A 19,784-nucleotide genomic window follows, 5' to 3' on the forward strand; every position below is an offset into this window, starting at 1 on the left:
TTAGACCTTCCTATATTTATGAACGATAATGTACTTAATAAGTCATCTATCTTTCATCTTCTAGGATTAACTCTTACTTCCAATCTTTCTCAGAAACCATATATCAAATCTGTTGCAAAATTAACATCTGCTAAGGTTGCACCTCTTTATCGAGCTCTACACTTTCTTACTCTGGATTCTATTCTCTATCTCTATAAATCTCAAATCCGGACTTAATATAAGAAGATCAAGATTGTTGCGATAACAATAAGCCAAAGAAAATAAAGTTTTATCTGAATTAAAGTTTACTAGCCACTGAGAGCCTATGCTGTAGCATAAGTGAAATCCTTTTCAAGTTTAAATGCCACTTCCAAGCAATCAGAGAATTAAGGCTTCTTATCAAGAAAGAAATAAATGGTAGCATCATCAGCAACCAATGCCAATCTAGATGTGAAAATTTGAGGAGATCATTTATATAAATTTGAAAAAGTATAGGGCCAACAATAGGGATGCCCTGAAGAACTCCTGAAGTTACAAGACATGAAGAAGAGTGCTGTCCATAGAAGACAACATTTATTCTACGATTGGTAAAGAAAAATTCAATAATCTTGAAGTTGTTACCTGACACACCGTAAGTAGTAAATATTAAGAGCGATTGCCTTAGCCTCTCCACAATGCACGACAAAACCTTCATTATTACTGTTAACAACTTAGCAGTAGAAAAAGAAGATCAAAATCCATATTGATGATATGAAAGTAAGTTATTAGATTCAAGATGAGAGATTAAGTGTTTGTTAAATAAAGATTCAAAAACCTTGCTTATGATAGTAAGAATACTAATAAGATGGTACTTAGTCGAGTCAGGTTTCTCTCCAGAATTTTTGAAAATAGAGATAACAAATGAAATAAATGCTGAAACAAATATATGGTTGGCATACATTAACCGCTCTAAGGTAGTTCAATATATTTGCTTACTGTACCTTTTTTTTTTAAATCTCTGTCGCATTATTAAATAAAATAAAGATAAATAATAGAACAGAACCAAGTTTAAAAGGTTATAGTTAAAAAAAAAACACAAACACACATGGAAACAAAGGCTTTGATGTTATAGGCCAAAAGATTTAAGTCAACTTTTGTATATATCAACTTCGTTATGCTACATGCATAAAATGCTCACACAACGCTAAAAAAAATATTAAGTGAATATCATTACTTTCTACCATTTCCTGTAAAATATTGAAAACAAGTAAAAAATAAGTGAATTAGACCTATCATGACCCATTTTACGGGTCCAAACTTTCTATCTATATGAAAACTTACCTAGTTCCTATTGATTTTGAAGCCTCTGTCAATCAGATATTTAACAAGTCTGATATTATTTAATGAGTTTATAATTAATATTAGTGAAGCTGGTCAAATTAGTCAGTAAACCTGTATAAGTTATTTTTATGAAACAGTAAAGTATCCAATTTATAATTCACAGAGTTAATCATTATGTCAACAAAGTTCATTTTGTGATCAACTTCTTCTTTATTAGTAAATTTTAGGATAGGATGTTGTTTATTTATATATTCTAGTAAAGTGAGTGCATCATTGTTGTTTTTAAAGACACAAAAGATATCATCTACATACCTTTTCCATAAAACTACTTTCTTGGAATTATTGTTTTGTAATCAAATGTTTTCGTGATGATTCAAATAAATTAGCTAAAGCATTTTTATTTCCTATTTCATTTTTTTTATTATAAATTACTTCACACATTTTATATAATCTTTTGTAAAATTTCTTGGTAATTATTTATTTTATAAAAATTTAACTGTGGTAACTATTTTAAAAACGATTAAAATTCAATTGTTATTGATGAAACAAAATTGTTTTTTATTTGAAAAATATTACTATTATATATATATATATATATATATATATATATATATATATATATATATATATATATATATATATATATTTCCATATAGTCTGAGTAGCACTAATATTTTTATTTATTTAAATAAAAATATTAGTGCTATTCAGACTATATGGAAATACACACACACACGCACACACACATATATATACATATATATATATATATATATATATATATATATATATATATATATATATATATATATATATATATATATATACATATATATATATATATATATATATATATATATATATATATATATATATATATATATATATATATAGATAGATAGATAGATAGATAGATAGATAGATAGATACAACCCTCGGAATTAGGGTCAGCATTAGGCAATGCCAACCTAAAAGTGTTTGAGGTCAGCAAAAAATTGCTGACCTCATTTTGATGTTTTACGGTAAGACCTTTGTATCAAATTTTATTTGCCGACCTGATGCTGACCTTAAAAAGATTGAGGTTGGCAAGTTATTGCCAACCTCAATTTTCCTAATTCCGAGGGTTGATATAGATATAATTACTTTATTTATTTATTTTTTAAACCATGGATCTTATGTTTCTGAGGCAACTGCTGCTCTATGCATGTATGTATGTATGTATGTATGTATGTATGTATGTATGTATGTATGTATGTATGTATGTATGTATGTATGTATGTATGTATGTATGTATGTATGTAAGTATGTATGTGTGTATGTATGTATGCATGCACGGCTCAATTTAATGGTCAGACATCGGACATTGTCCAGCTAAAACTTCAGACTGTCCGATTCATTTACAAAGTAATCGAGCATTTTGACTGATGGGAATTAAATTCTACATAATAAAGCTTGGACAGAAATGGTAGCAATCAAATGCTATTGCAGACTACTCTAATTGTTTTTTTTTGTTTACTACTTGACCATGACTGTTTGATGTTTTAAACCTTTCAGAAATGCGCTCAAAAAAAACAACCTTAAAAATTGAAAAAAATTAAAGAATAAGCACAACAAAACCTTACAAAAAGAAAATAAATTAGCTTTAAAGTAAAACTAAATAAACTCAAAGTTAAAATTACTTTAATAATTGAAAAATTAAGTTATTGAAAAAAAAAATAATAATAATAATAGGTGTTATCAGTTACAGCATAAAAATGTAAATTAATTTAAAAAAATATACAACATTAAATAAAAACTATTTTATTAAAAAACAAAAATCTGCAATGAAATATTTAAGTCAAATTTTGTCCAACCAAATTTTGAATTGAGCCCTGTGTATGCAGGCCTTGTTCTAAATAAAAAATGCTTAATGCATTAGCTTAACGCAATATTGACATCATAAAGTTTTTTTATTTTTGAAAGACATTAACTTTTTCAAATTACTGTTATTTAATTTAAACTATTTACCAACTTTTTTGTTATCACTATAAGGAAATGTTCATTTTACTTTTTTTTTTTCTTTTGATATTAAATAATTGAATTTAATATTGCATTTTTAAAAATGTTTGATATTAACAAATTTCTTTCTTTTATCGACATTTGCATAAATTAATTAAAATATGTTAAACTTTAGAATTTTTAAAATGAGTATCTTTTAAATTTCTAATTGCGGCTTTACAACTACATATTATTTAAAAAAATTAGTAAGTAACAAATAAAAAAATTACATTAATTTATTTATTAAATGTGTATTAGTTTATTATTTTATTATTAAAATTATTGCATGACTTAAAACTATCGCATAACTTAAGTAATAAAAAAAAAAGATTAACTTACATTTTGTGCAAATTTTTGATACAGCCATTTATTTAACTTTTAACTTTGATTAAAAAAAAAAAAAAAATGTTTAGGAAGTAAAACAAGAAAATTCATTTGCCATAAAAATGAGCTAATTTTTTTTAAGAACAAATAAAGTTCCAATATTGAATAATATTAAATAATATTTTTAAATAAATTTGACAGTTAAGTTAAACCCAAGCATTAACATTAATAATTAAATAAATAAGCAATAACATTAATAAGCACTAATTTTAATATGCTTAAATATATTTTTTAAATCAAAATTAAATTATGTATTTTTAAAATCTAAATTAAATTACATATTTTTTTATCAGAATAAAACTATAAAATTTTATTAAATTAGTTTTAAATTAAATCATAAATTTTTTATCAGAATTAAATTATGTTTTTACGATCTTTGCTTCAAGCTTAAAAAATCAATCATTACATTAAAATAAAAACAAAATAAATTATAAACTTTTAATTTTATTTGAGTTTTTTTATTAGTAAATAAAAATTACATCAAACATATATATATATATATATATATATAACATATAAACATATAAACATTATATAAAATTATATCAAACATAATTGTAATTTAAACTTTTGTAACAAATATTTTTACATAAACGTCAAAATTAATTACTAATTTTAAAATTAATGACTTCTTTTATCTTACTGCCTAAAGATAATTTAAAAGTTAAAAAATGATAAAAAGTTGCTTAACCGAAATTGCTTACTGCTTACATAAAATCACATAAATCGCTCTACGCGCAACGCTTTAAAACAAGACCTGTGTATGTATACAAATAGAGAGGAACTAAATAACTACAAATATTTAAAATGAAAACATAATTGCATTAATAAAGTAATTACCAAACAAGACGGCAAGCAACAATCAGGATTGTTTTTATAACTGCATTGTGCACTGGCTTTAAAAACACAATCCAATGGTTCACAACAATTATCACCATTCCTTTCACACATCTAGAGAAATAATAAATTATTACAAATTAAACAGCTACAATGACAAAATTTAAATACATTTTTAATTTAGTTTAGAATATCTTTTAAATAATAAAATGCAAACTTCAACTTGTGGGTGGAAAATTCTCATAAGTAAAAATGTTTTGAATGATGACTTTGTGTTTTATAGTTTTAATACTTTTAAATGATAACTTTTTAAATTTTCTTGGATAGTCAATAAAGTGTGTGCTCTTATAAAGGTAGGGGGAATTCTGCTAATAGTGTATCAAAAACTTAAATGTATGAAGGTAAGAAATAAGGGTTAAATATTAAAGTATGTACACACAACTAAAAGAAAAAATTCTAATAAATGTTTGCTTTTTAAAAATATAGAATTTTTACTTTTTAAAGTGTATAAAAAGAATATTAAAAGACATTTTTTTTAGGGCGAAAAATTCTCACAAGTAAAATCAAAAACAGGGAAAAATTGATTGAAATTTCTAAAGCCTAGAGGATTTTTAGCTGTTTGAGCACTCTATTTGTATCTATTATTGTTGCAAAACACACTTCTGATACTTTTAAGTTTTTGTTAACATTATTTAGATTTAAAAATAAACTTTCCATTGTTTTAAAAATAAACTTTCCATTTTTTTTCAAGAAAAAATTTATTTTTGCATGAATCATGTAATATTTGTGTCCGCAGTTATTCATATATGGTTTTTTTAAAAAAAAGATGTGATGTACAATCATTTTTCTTTCAGAAATCAAATAAAAACGAATGACTCATATTTAAATCCTAAATTAAATTTAGGATTTAAATATGAGATAAAATGCTGAAGAAGTTGCTGAAATTTACAAAAAAAGAAAAGAAAAAGTAGTTTGGTCAGTCACCCACCACGTGACTGAGAGTAAAAAATAAGGTTACATCAGTCGCCGCCAATGTTTTGAGTTATCCCCAACCATTTATTGACCAAAAAATTTTGTATTTGGCATAATTCTTGTAAAGTTAGGTCATTTTTGATTATGGTGCTATGGGTTAAGTACAAAGTATTTTAGCAAACCAAAGTAATTATTAGAAACTATTGATAATATTTGCTCTTCAAATTCTAGAATAAAAAAGTATAAAAAAACTTTTTAAAAACAATATTTTAAAAATTGACTAAAAAGTAAAAAATAAACTAATACATAGACCAAAGGACTTTGTGTACGTACACAACCTGAAATATCCATTAAAGTCAATGACTGAAAATATTGGGCAACTACATACAACTTGTTCCTATTGGCTCCCAACACTTTTAGTAATCGACTTTAATGGGTATTTCAGGTTGTGTAGGTACCCAAAGTCCTTTGGTCCCATGATATAGTTCATTTTTTACTTTTTAGTTCATTTTTCAAATGTTGTTTTTAAAAAGGGTTTTTATATATTTTTCATTATTTGCTTTTTAGTCTGCTAAGAAAGTTTATTTACGCTAAACTAAAATGCTAAAAGTTTGTAGTTAATTGTTTGTTTAAATTACTTTTCTTACAATTTCTTTTATTTACGCTAAACCTAAGTAAGTTATGCGTTGTTTGTTTTATTTGCTTTTTTAACGATTTCTAGTATTGTTACCGTTGACCTCATGGTTTTTTTTGAGCAAACACCAAAAAAATAAATAAACAAACCGACAAAAAAGCAAGCTAAATATGTTGTAAAAAGCATTCTTCGGTATACATGACTTTAGTTTTCTTGCCTGCTTTAAGAGCTTCTTTTAAAAATATATATATTTTTAACACAATAATAACAATATAAAATGAATGAAGTTTACAAGAATACTTATGATTTTAAGGCAATAAAACGAAAAACAAAATTCAAATAAGGATTTTATCATTACTATTATAGTTCTATCATTATCCTCTTTGCTATCATCTCTCTTCGAAAAAATGTGTTTTAATTTTTCAATGCTAAGTAAAGTGTACAAAATTTAAACTAATTTGTTTTTTTTATGTAAATTTATAACTTATGTAATAACATTTGTGCACAAAATTTAAAGTAATTTGTTCTTGTAAATTTTAATAAATAATGAAACTTATTGTTTACCATATATTATAAAACAGTATTTAATAATGATCCAAATAGTATAAAACTTAAAACTTTATAAAAATACATGTTAAATACTTGAATTTAATGCATAATGAAATCTCTATTTAAATTTTTTAGTCTATCAAATTATAAAATATACATAACTTAACATAATAACCAAATATAAACTAATATTTTAATTTTTAAACAATTTAATGCTCAAACAATTTTATTTATTTCTAACAAATAATAGAAAAAACAAAACAACTTTAGTACTGAAACTTGCAAAATGTTAGCACTAAATGTTAATATTATTACATTAGATAGTTAAAAAGTCATCAAAAAAGTTGTCTTTATTAGTGTTTGCATAGTATATGCATATATTTATAAATATATATACATATATATATATATATATATATATATATATATATATATATATATATATATATATATATATATATATATATATATATATATATATATATATACATATATATATATATATTTATATATATATACATAATATATATATATATATATATATATATATATGTAAATATAAATATATATATATATATGTATATATATATATATTTATGTATGTATGTATTAAATATACATATATACATACATGCATATATATATATATGTCATCATTAAGTCTACAAAATAAATTTAATATATATGTATGTAAATATATAAATTTATATATATATATATATATATATATATATATATACATACATGTATATATTTATATATATACTTATATATTTATATATATGTCTGTATATATGTATGTATATACATATATACATACATATATAAAAAAATTTGATATATATATATATATCAAATTTTTTTTGCCAACTTAATGATGACATGTAACAGTTTGAAGTCGGTAATATTTTTTCCAAATTCTGAGGGTTGAATATATATATATATATATATATATATATATATAAATATATATATATATATATATGTATATTTATATATATGATATATATATATATATATATATAAATATATATATATGTATAAATATATAATATATATACATATATATATATAAATAATATATATGCAATATATATATAATATATATATATATATATATATATATATGTATACATATATATATATACATATATATATAACATATATATATAATATATATGTATACATATATATATATACTATATATATATATACATATATATATAAAATAAAATATATATATAAATAAGTATATATATATATATATATATATATATATATATATATATATATATATATATATATATATATATATATATATATATATATATATATACAACCCTCAGAATTTGGAAAAAATATTACCGACCTCAAACTGTTTATATGTCATCATTAAGTTGGCAATAAAAATTGATATATATATATATGTATATATATATATAATATATATATGTTTATATACATATATACATATATTACATAAATTATAGATAAAAATATATATATGTATGTATATATGTATATATATATACATATATACATACATATATATATATATATGATATATATATATATATGTATATATATATATTATATATATATATATATATATATATATATATATATATATATATATATACATATATATATTATATATATATATATATATATATATATATATATATATATATATATATATATATATACAATACCGTGCAAAAGTCTCCGCTCATGTGTAATATTTGCAAGGAACAGTAAATGCAATACATTTTAGGATGATTTTAAATATATAAAAAGAATAAAATGTTAATATAAAAAGTTGATGAGGCAAATCATAATTTTGCATACTTTTTCCTTTTCTTTTTGTTTCAAATAATTTTGTTTACCTTTGTTTTGTTAAGTTCTGCTGCTAAAAACATGGCAGAATTTTTCTATATGAATAACCTTTTTCACGTAAAATACATATAAAGTTCTTCAGTATTCTTTATTAAATTTTAAAACTGCACAAAAGTTTTAACCAAAATATTTTTTTGTAAGCTTAGGTTTGACAATAGCATGATACTTTCCGGCATGGTAAGGATGTTTTCAGTAATTTTAATTGGTTGCTTTTAATAGACTTATGTTTATATTCATACTTGAAAATGGCATTAGTGTGCGCATTTAATGTCTTGAATTTAATAAAGAATTTGAGAAATGGTGAAAGTAAAGAAAGAATATTGTGCAGAACTTCGTGGCAAAATATGTATTTTACGTGAAGAAGGTTATTCATATAGAAAAATTGCTTCCAGGTTAAAAATATCCGAATCAGGCGTGAGATATGCTCTACAACGATTGCATGATATTGGTTCCAACAGTGACAGATCACGTTCTGGAAGACCAAGAGTTACATCACGGCAAGAAGATAAGTTTATTGTTGTGTCCAGCAAAAGAAATAGAAAAATTCCAGCCACAATTTTAACAGCAGAACTCAACAAAACAAGGGTAAAGCCAGTATCAACTGATACTGTAAAAAGAAGACTAAGATCAGTCAACTTAATTGGACGCGTTGCTGCACGTAAACCTTTGTTGAGGGCAGTAAATAAGAAGAAAAGATTGGAATGGGCAAAAATGCATAAAAATTGGGGATTAGAAGATTGGAAGAAAGTTCTATGGACAGACGAGAGTAGGTTCGAGCTTTTTGGTACCCGACGTCGCGTGCATGTTAGGCGTTTACCTAATGAGAGAGTGCTTCCTCAATGTATACAAAGTACTGTAAAACATGGAGGTGGTAATATTATGCTTTGGGGATGTTTTGGCAATGGGTTAACTGGAGATTTAGTTAAAATCACATCGACCATGGATAAACACATGTACCATAATATTTTGGTTAAGCACGCGATTCCATCTGGTATTCGTATAATTGGGAAAGGATTCATCATGCAGCAGGACAACGATCCAAAACATGAATCTGGATTATGCAAAAATTATTTGAAACTAAAAGAAAGGGGAAAAGTTTGCAAAATTATGACTTGGCCTCCTCAATCACCAGATCTATCACCCATCGAAAAGTTGTGGGATGAACTGGATCGGAAGATCAGAGAAGCAGGTGAAACATCTTTTATTAATCAGCAAATGCTATGGGAACGTTTGCAAAAAGCTTGGAATGAGATAACAGCGGAAACCATGAATAAATTATTAGCCCGAATGCCAAGATTATGTGCTGCTGTTATACGCATCAAGGGGTCTCATATTAATGAAAATAAAATTTAACATTTACAACTTTGTATATTAACATTTTATTGATTTTATATATTTAAAATCATCCTAAAATGTATTGTATTTACTGTCTAATTCTTTATTGAATAAACAACTAAAAATAAACGCAATTTTCTTAAAAACTTTTGTTACTTTATTGAAATATTACAAATGAGCGGAGACTTTTGCACGGTAGTGTATATATATATATGTATGTATATATGTATATATATATATATATATATATTTATATATTTACATAAATATATATATTAAATTTATTTTGTTGACCTAATAATAATGAATATATATATATATATATATATATATATATATATATATATATATATATATATATATATATATATATATATATATATATATATATATATATGTATATCTATATACAGTCAGAGAAATAAGTATCCGAACAAAACATTTTATTGTGAAAAATAAACTTTGTCAGGTTATTTCAGAAAAACGTATGTTTTTGATAAATACTTTTATAATTATTCTAAAAGCAAATTTAATTACGATTTTATGTTGCAAAAAATTAATCAACGGTAATTAACTTGCGTTGCTAAAATTTCCGAAGGAGTGATAAAACTTCAATGAAAAATAATTATCCGAACATGTTGTTTTGTAAACGAAGTTTTGAAATTGATTATTAAAAAAAGTTTTTAAACCAATGGTTTTAGAAATATTGTTGTTTTACAACGAGTAATTTTTAATAATTGACTGATATTTTTTAAATTCATTTGATTTACCATTGATATCATCAAGTATGGGAGTTAAAATCAAGGAATGGTCCCAAGCTCAGCGCAATTTGGTTATTGACTTGTTCAAGCAAGGTAAAACGTCGATAAATAAAGCGACTGGAATGGCATTAGGAACCATCAGCGATCTGATTAAAAAGTATAATATGTTTGGATATATGTAAATATGCCGGTATCATTCTTCAGGAAAGTTTTGTGGACAGACGAGTCAAAATTTAATCTTGTGAAGTCCGATGGAGCTCAAAAAGTATGGAGAAAAAAAAGGGAAGCATTCACACTCAGTTGTATTCGAGGCACAGTAAAATTTAGTGGAGGCAATGTTATGGTATGGGGATCGATGGCTTGGAACGGAACAGGAAAACTGGAGTTTATTGATGGAATTATGGACTCTGAGGTTTATGTTAACATTCTCAATAAAAATCTTCTGGCTTCAACTAAAAAATTGCGATTAGGAAAACATTTTATCTTCCAACAAGACAATGACCCTAAACATACGTCAAAAAAAGCAAAAGAGTTTTTTATCCAAAAGCAAATTGAGTTACTTGAATGGCCTGCGCAAAGTCCAGATCTCAATCCAATTGAACATCTCTGGGCTATTCTGGATAAAAAAATGTAGCACACGATGTCTAAAAAGAAAAGAAGATTTAAAAATCATGCTCCAAGAAGCTTGGGCTGATATCGACTCAGATACGACAAAGAAATTAGTTGAAACAATGCCATGTTGACTTGCAGAAGTCATAAAAGGTAAAGGCGGGTCCAACTCGATATTAAAAAGTCATAAAAATAAGTACTCGGAGAAACGTTAATCTTTAAGCCTCAATCTTTAAAATTTTGTTCGGATACTTATTTAATGCCAAAAAATTGCATAGTTTAAATGTATCTTAATTTTTTATCAATTAAATATTATTATTGATATTTTTTTTTTTGCATATTGAATTCGTAATAAAATTTTCTTTCAGAATAATCATTTCTTTTATTTTTATAAAGTTTTTTTTTTCGGAAATAATCTGACAAAGTTTACTTTCCATAAAAAAATCTTTTGTTCGGATACTTATTTCTCTAACTGTATATATATATATATATATATATATATATATATATATATATATATATATATATATATATATATATATATATATATATATATATATATATATATATATATATATATATATATATATATATATATATATAATATATATATATATATATATATATATATATATATATATATATATATATATATATATATATATATATATATATATATATATATATATATATATATATATATATATATATATATATATATATATATATATATATATATATATATATATATATATATATATATATATATATATATATATATATATATATATATATATATATATATATATATATATATATATATATATATATATATATATATATATATATATATATGGGTGTTGGTGTATATTTATATACACACACCTACATATATATCAAAATAAATAAATAAATATACTTAAATACCTCGATAGTTCCACAATCGCATTGTTCATCTTTTTCAAGAATTCCATTACCACACACTTTTGCATAAGGCTACATAAAAATTTTATTCAAAAAGAAACTCAAAAGTTTTGTAGCAGCACTGATTTATATAATAAAAATTTACAAAAATAAATTTAGCTATATATATAATATAAATTACATCAAAACAATAAAACACAGTTAGACTGAATTACACATTGGTTGTAGTTAAGTTATAAAAAAATGTAACCAATAAATAACAATATACAAATAAACAACAATAACAAAAAATATTAGTAATAATAACCGAAATTGTTAAAAATAAAATACTAACACATTTTTCAATAAATTACTTTTTATATTAAAAAATAATTATTTAACATATTTCTAAAAAATGTAATTTTGTTAAAAACATTTAATAAATTAATAATAAACTTGATAATAACAAAAAGATAATACAAAAGAAAAAGTATGAACTGATACTTACTTCAAAAGGCAAATTTGTAAGACAGGTATACTCTTTTGTTTTAAAAACCTCCATGCTGCAGTTAGAAAAACCTGGTCTACTTGATCTGAAATTATATATTTATATCTAAATATGTTATATTCAGTACATGTTTATATATATATATATAATATATATATATATATATATATATATATATATATATATATATATACACATATATATATATAACTATAAATGCATGGCAAGATAATCACTGAGATGTGTTTATCTTGCCATGCATTTATGCATAGATAATCACTGAGATGTGTTTATCTTGCCATGCATTTAGATGTATTCAGTACATGTTTATATATATATATATATATATATATATATATATATATATATATATATATATATATATATATATATATATATATATATATATATATATATATAACTATAAATGCATGGCAAGATAATCACTGAGATGTGTTTAGATAAGCACACTTAAATGGGCTTTAGTACATAATATAGCCTGCTGCTGCTTAGGAGTTCCATTACATAAAATGAGGGCTTGGGACGGGGCAGCAATCTTTTCTTTCATTATTTGTTTTTTTCTAATTTTTCTGAAAAAGCCCTATGCTATAAAGATAAGAAAAACTAGCAAGCAATTGCTACTCTATATACACTATAGTATATATATAAATATATATATAGATACACATATAAATACATATATATATATACAGTTAGAGAAATAAGTATCCGAACAAAAGATTTTTTTATGGAAAGTAAACTTTGTCAGATTATTTCCGAAAAAAAAAACTTTATAAAAATAAAAGAAATGATTATTCTGAAAGAAAATTTTATTACGAATTCAATATGCAAAAAAAAAAATATCAATAATAATATTTAATTGATAAAAAATTAAGATACATTTAAACTATGCAATTTTTTGGCATTAAATAAGTATCCGAACAAAATTTTAAAGATTGAGGCTTAAAGATTAACGTTTCTCCGAGTAATTATTTTTATGACTTTTTAATATCGAGTTGGACCGCCTTTACCTTTTATGACTTCTGCAAGTCAACATGGCATTGTTTCAACTAATTTCTTTGTCGTATCTGAGTCGATATCAGCCCAAGCTTCTTGGAGCATGATTTTTAAATCTTCTTTTCTTTTTAGACATCGTGTGCTACATTTTTTTATCCAGAATAGCCCAGAGATGTTCAATTGGATTGAGATCTGGACTTTGCGCAGGCCATTCAAGTAACTCAATTTGCTTTTGGATAAAAAACTCTTTTGCTTTTTTTGACGTATGTTTAGGGTCATTGTCTTGTTGGAAGATAAAATGTTTTCCTAATCGCAATTTTTTAGTTGAAGCCAGAAGATTTTTATTGAGAATGTTAACATAAACCTCAGAGTCCATAATTCCATCAATAAACTCCAGTTTTCCTGTTCCGTTCCAAGCCATCGATCCCCATACCATAACATTGCCTCCACTAAATTTTACTGTGCCTCGAATACAACTGAGTGTGAATGCTTCCCTTTTTTTTCTCCATACTTTTTGAGCTCCATCGGACTTCACAAGATTAAATTTTGACTCGTCTGTCCACAAAACTTTCCTGAAGAATGATACCGGCATATTTACATATTTTTTAGCAAATGCAAGTCTTCGTTTTTGATGGATTTTTGAAAGGAATGGTTTCTTGCGTGGAGCTCTTGCTTTGAATCCACTTTCTTTCAATCGATTTCGAATAGTACATGTGCTCACTTTTAACCCAAAATCTTTCTCAAGGAGGCTTGACACTTTTGGTGCTGATAAAAAGCGGTTTTTTTGCACCATCTTGACAATTTGTCGATCTATTCTTGATGTTGTTTTACGCTTTGCTCCGAATCTGGGCTGATTTTGCACATATCCAAACATATTATACTTTTTAATCAGATCGCTGATGGTTCCTGATGCCATTCCAGTCGCTTTATTTATCGACCTAAACGTTTTACCTTGCTTGAACAAGTCAATAACCAAATTGCGCTGAGCTTGGGACCATTCCTTGATTTTAACTCCCATACTTGATGATATCAATGGTAAATCAAATGAATTTAAAAAAATATCAGTCAATTATTAAAAATTACTCGTTGTAAAACAACAATATTTCTAAAACCATTGGTTTAAAAACTTTTTTTAATAATCAATTTCAAAACTTCGTTTACAAAACAACATGTTCGGATAATTATTTTTTTGAAGTTTTATTACTCCTTCGGAAATTTTAGCAACGCAAGTTAATTACCGTTGATTAATTTTTTGCAACATAAAATCGTAATTAAATTTGCTTTTAGAATAATTATAAAAGTATTTATCAAAAACATATGTTTTTCTGAAATAACCTGACAAAGTTTATTTTTCACAATAAAATGTTTTGTTCGGATACTTATTTCTCTGACTGTATATAGATATACATATATATATATATATATATATATATATATATATATATATATATATATATATATATATATATATATATATATATATATATATATATATATTATGTATATATATATATATATACATATATATATATATATATATATATATTTATATATATATATACTTATATATATATATATATACATATATATATATATATATATATATATATATATATATATATATATATATATATATATATATATATATATATATGTATTTATATATATATATATTTATATATATATATATTTATATTTATATATATAGGCCCGCACAGTAGTTTTGTTATGTCCGGTTACAAAATTTACCTATATATAAGTATGCTCTATTATGCTTTAAGTCTTAAATAATAAACAGTATACAAATTGGAATACTTATTTTTTATATATTTGTAATAGAAAATTCATAACCGTATTAAGGTTACTATAGCAAAAACTCAATTATAATACACAAACAAACAATTAGATTGCTTAAATCTGATTTGAATTATATGGTTATTGTTTAAATCTGAAAGGATCATTATGTAGCATAATTGCTTCTGATTAATTGTGGAACGAAGATAAACCTTTACAGCTTGATGAAAGAATTTTCGCATTAAGAGGTTAATTCAGGTAAAGCTGGAAAGATTCAAAGTAAAACACACACATTTGGAATTACTGAAAGCAGTGTCTTCCCTAAATTTTATTTCCAACAGGCCTTTTTTTTGGCTAGAGTGCTTTTTCTAAAGGAAAAAAATGAAAAGCTTTATCAGAAAATTCATTTTTACTTAAGTTTGCCGGGTAGAATTCACCAAGATTCTCAGCTTTCAAACCTAGTTCTTTATCTGCTAGAGATTTTTGTTAAGACCATAGAAATTCTTTTTGAATTTTTATAAAACTTGTTCTCAACAATCATGACTTCAGTGAATTGCATTTTTTTAATCAAAATTAGTCAAAAGGCTTCATTTAAAATCTTCATAAAATCATCATTAAACTTTCAGAATTTAAAGCTTTTATGATCTCTCTTGATTTTTTTGTAAGCAATGACTGCATCACTCTTTAAGCTCAATTGCAATGAGTTAATGCTATGATAGCCTTATCTTTTTGTGAAGATTATTCCAACAAACTGGGCTGCAGCTGATCAAAGGATATAATTTCTACTTGTGGATTAATCTGTCTAATCAAAACCTGAATTTTATTACAGATGCCTTCCATTTTAGTGCCATTGTTGTAACTTTGACTAGGACATATTTGAACATTAAGGATTCTGTATCTGTGCTCAGTAATTTTATTTTATTTTTTTTTTATTTCAGGATAAGTAATTTGCTTACACACCTTTTTCTTTTTTTTTTGGTTCTTAGTACTTAGATGCAAATGATCTTTAGTGTTTTCTCATGGAAGGCATGCAATTAGTTCAAGCGCATTAAGGAGGTATACATTTTAATTTTTGAACAACTTTTGATCATATCCTACTTGCAAACAAACAAACAAAATGAAATTAGTAGTCCTGTTGTTAATTAATACTTACAAACAATATCTAATTATAACATTAAGTCATAATTTCTAATTTACAAAAAAAAAAAAAAAAGAAATATAATTTATAATTTATAAATAGCATTTCACCCCTAAAAGCCAAATTTCTTGAAGCTAAAAATTTTCATGTCATGAATCGATTGTATTATTATTTGTATTATTTGTAAAAATTTTCATGTCAAGAATCGATTGTATTATTATATTGTATTATTTCTTTGTTTTATTTTTAACTTATTTATTTTAATTGATGATCAACTGACATTTTACTTTTTAAGTGAAACGTAACTGTTTTCCATTCTAGATAATAGTTATGGTAAATATTGTTTTGTCGATGACTTTTAATGCAATATGAAAATTTTCTCTACCTCCATTTCAAGACAAAAGCTGGATTGAACTCTGGGATTAGTTAAATTAAAGGATCCGAAAAGAAGTACAGAAAAGAGCGATAATACAGTCTTACTCCACACAAATCAATCTCTAACTTTGTCTCGCTGTTCCTCTATAATGTTGGATATAACAAATTTGTGTTTTTTTTAATCTCTTTATAAACTTCTAGGGTTTGCAGAAGTTCCCAACAAATTTATTGTCAATCGATCAGTGTCTTATATTATTTTCCATAAAGCAGGATAGTTAAAAATTTATCTAGTTTGTATAACAAGATCATTTTTATATATATTTTGGTCACTATGACAAACTTAAAAATTTGATTTTTCTAGGAGCCTTCAATGTCTTGATAACTCGCAGCTTGTGACTCTTTGGAATCATTGAACTAAAAAAAATATTGATTAACAGAATTATTCTATTTCTGCTGTTATGGAAGTCACAAGATTTTTTTTATTTTATTTTTTGTCCAACGAACGCAATCTAAGAGTGTTAATTTTTTTTTCTAATTTTCTTTACGAAACTTTACTTTTGTTTTTTTCTCATTTTGTTTTCGATCCTTCACTTCTTTCCAAAGTTAAAATTTTACTTTATGTTTAACTATTATATTTAGAGAAAAAGAAAATAATAAAATTATAAATAGAACACCTCAACATACATGGGACGAGGCGTTGCATTCTTAGTTGTTACTTTTTTCTATTATTATTGATATAAATAAAATTTTAAATCATACTTTTTCTGTAAGTAATATTTACAAATTGTTTTTTTAATTTTAATTTTGAAAATTGAGTTTTTATTTCTAATACTGTTGTTTTGCATTAGCAGAGATGTATCCAGTTCATTTTCAAGATGAGTAATCAACAGATATTCTATAGTCCTGTTCACACGGACATAAAAAATGTCTTTTAAACATTTAAAAGATGTCTTTTTTAGGTCACATGTCAAGTGATCCTACATTCTTTTTTTTTTTATCAATTTTTAGTTTTACTTAAAGGTCGTACACCTTCTGCATACTAATGCATATAAAAAACAAAGATTCATTTAAACTATTAAGTTGCAAAATATCTTACAAGAAGTTGCCTTCTATTTCACAAACTTTTATTTTTACTGGTTCTTAGTCTTTAAACAAGATGAAGGAGAATCTTAAAGAAATAGTTTACACAATGCCAAATCTAGATTAAATTTTTTAAATGAAATGATGATGGGCAACTTTGAGGATACAATTTTTAAAAGCTTGTCATGAAGCTAATGCTAAAAATCTTGTTGAAAAAAAATATAAGTTTGCAGGTTTATTATGATTTTGATATTATCATACATTTTGCAAAAAATGCTATTTCATAGTCAAGAAGAGTTATCTGCTCATCATAGGTTGATGTTTTAGTTAAAGCTGAAGAAAGGCTTTAGGGAAACAGTGATTTCCTGTAGCCATTTTGCAATTGGTTTTATACCAACAATCTGAGCTGATTGCCTGGTCTCCAAAAGCTTGTAAAACTTCTATTTAGCAAGACTGTACATGAAGAATAAAAAAGGATGTTACATTTTAATTTATTTATTAAAATAATTAATAAAACTTATACATAAATTGTTTAGTATTGATGAAAGAAAACAACACTAGATCTTCCAATACTGAATGTTGATATTGCTGCAACATTGATTGGCATTGATAACTCCTATGATCCTGCCAAAATTGACATATAATTTGGTATGACAACAAATCCAGTCTAGAAATAAACTGACAAAGAACACAAAGAGCATTGATACAAGAACTAATATTTGAGAGATTCTGAACACTTTTTTTCTTTTGGATATTTATTCTCCAATTACTACTCGTTGTTGTTTATCAGCAACCCAACTAGTGAATCAGTTTAATAGCTGGTCTCAAATGCCATAGGAATGATCCTTATGAATAAATCATTGTGTTTCACACTTTGTTGAATGATTTGGTAAAATTGGTAAAATGTTGCGGGATTCAATCAGTTTTGCTAAGAAGCTATAGTCACGTAAAGATCATATTGAGACTTTGAAATTAGGACACTTACAGTGTTTCATAATTTAATATTTTATAATTCTCTCTGTCACCTTGCACTGTATAAAGGCAAAAGACACCAGCTTATAGTTATAAGCCTTAACTTTGTATCCTATATAGACACTCAAAGACATGTATACACAAAAAAAAAAAAAAAAATTAAAATTTAATATTTGACAAAGTCTATTGTCCCTTTTTGTGTCCCTATTAGCATAGCGCCCAGGGAATGTATGCCCATTTTGTCACTCCCTCTCATATTTAACTTAATTTGAAATTTAACTTTAGTGAACAGACCCAATAATTTTTCCTATAATATTAGGAACCTGTTTAGTAGGGTACAGAGAGAGTTTTTTTTCCAGTAAAAGCTTAGGAAAAGATGTATTCTTATACAAATTTGAATTTTAAATAGAGTTTCCCAAAATATTTTTTTTGATCTGATAAAGTTTTTAAATCTAAATTTGCACTTTTAGAAATAGAAAAAATATATAAAATCTCATTTAAAAAAAAAAAAATGTGCAAATAATATTTGTAAACAATTAAAAGTTTGTTTGATACTTGTTTGATAGTTATTACTTTTCATTGATCCTGAAAATTTAAACTTTAGTGAAAATTGTGCAAAATCTGCAGTGCAGATTTTGCACTTTTCAGTGGAAGGAAGAGGGGGCATTAAATATATATTTTTTA

At 24.4% G+C, this 19,784-nt stretch overlaps 1 protein-coding gene across 2 annotated transcripts in view; it reads right to left on the reverse strand.

Moving 5' to 3' along the window:
* The window catches only part of LOC136076853 (disintegrin and metalloproteinase domain-containing protein unc-71-like), a 162,500-nt gene that overhangs the window by 57,656 nt on the left and 85,060 nt on the right, over positions 1–19,784 (reverse strand). For both annotated transcript variants that reach the window (XM_065790460.1, XM_065790459.1), the window contains exons 15-17: positions 12,725–12,809; positions 12,241–12,309; positions 4,561–4,671 (exon numbers count right to left, since the gene is read on the reverse strand). In XM_065790460.1, the coding sequence (XP_065646532.1) occupies positions 4,561–4,671; positions 12,241–12,309; positions 12,725–12,809 (265 nt within the window). The remainder of the gene's footprint in view (positions 1–4,560; positions 4,672–12,240; positions 12,310–12,724; positions 12,810–19,784) is intronic.

Source organism: Hydra vulgaris, chromosome 02, assembly GCF_038396675.1.
Source record: "Hydra vulgaris chromosome 02, alternate assembly HydraT2T_AEP".
Taxonomy (NCBI): domain Eukaryota; kingdom Metazoa; phylum Cnidaria; class Hydrozoa; order Anthoathecata; family Hydridae; genus Hydra; species Hydra vulgaris.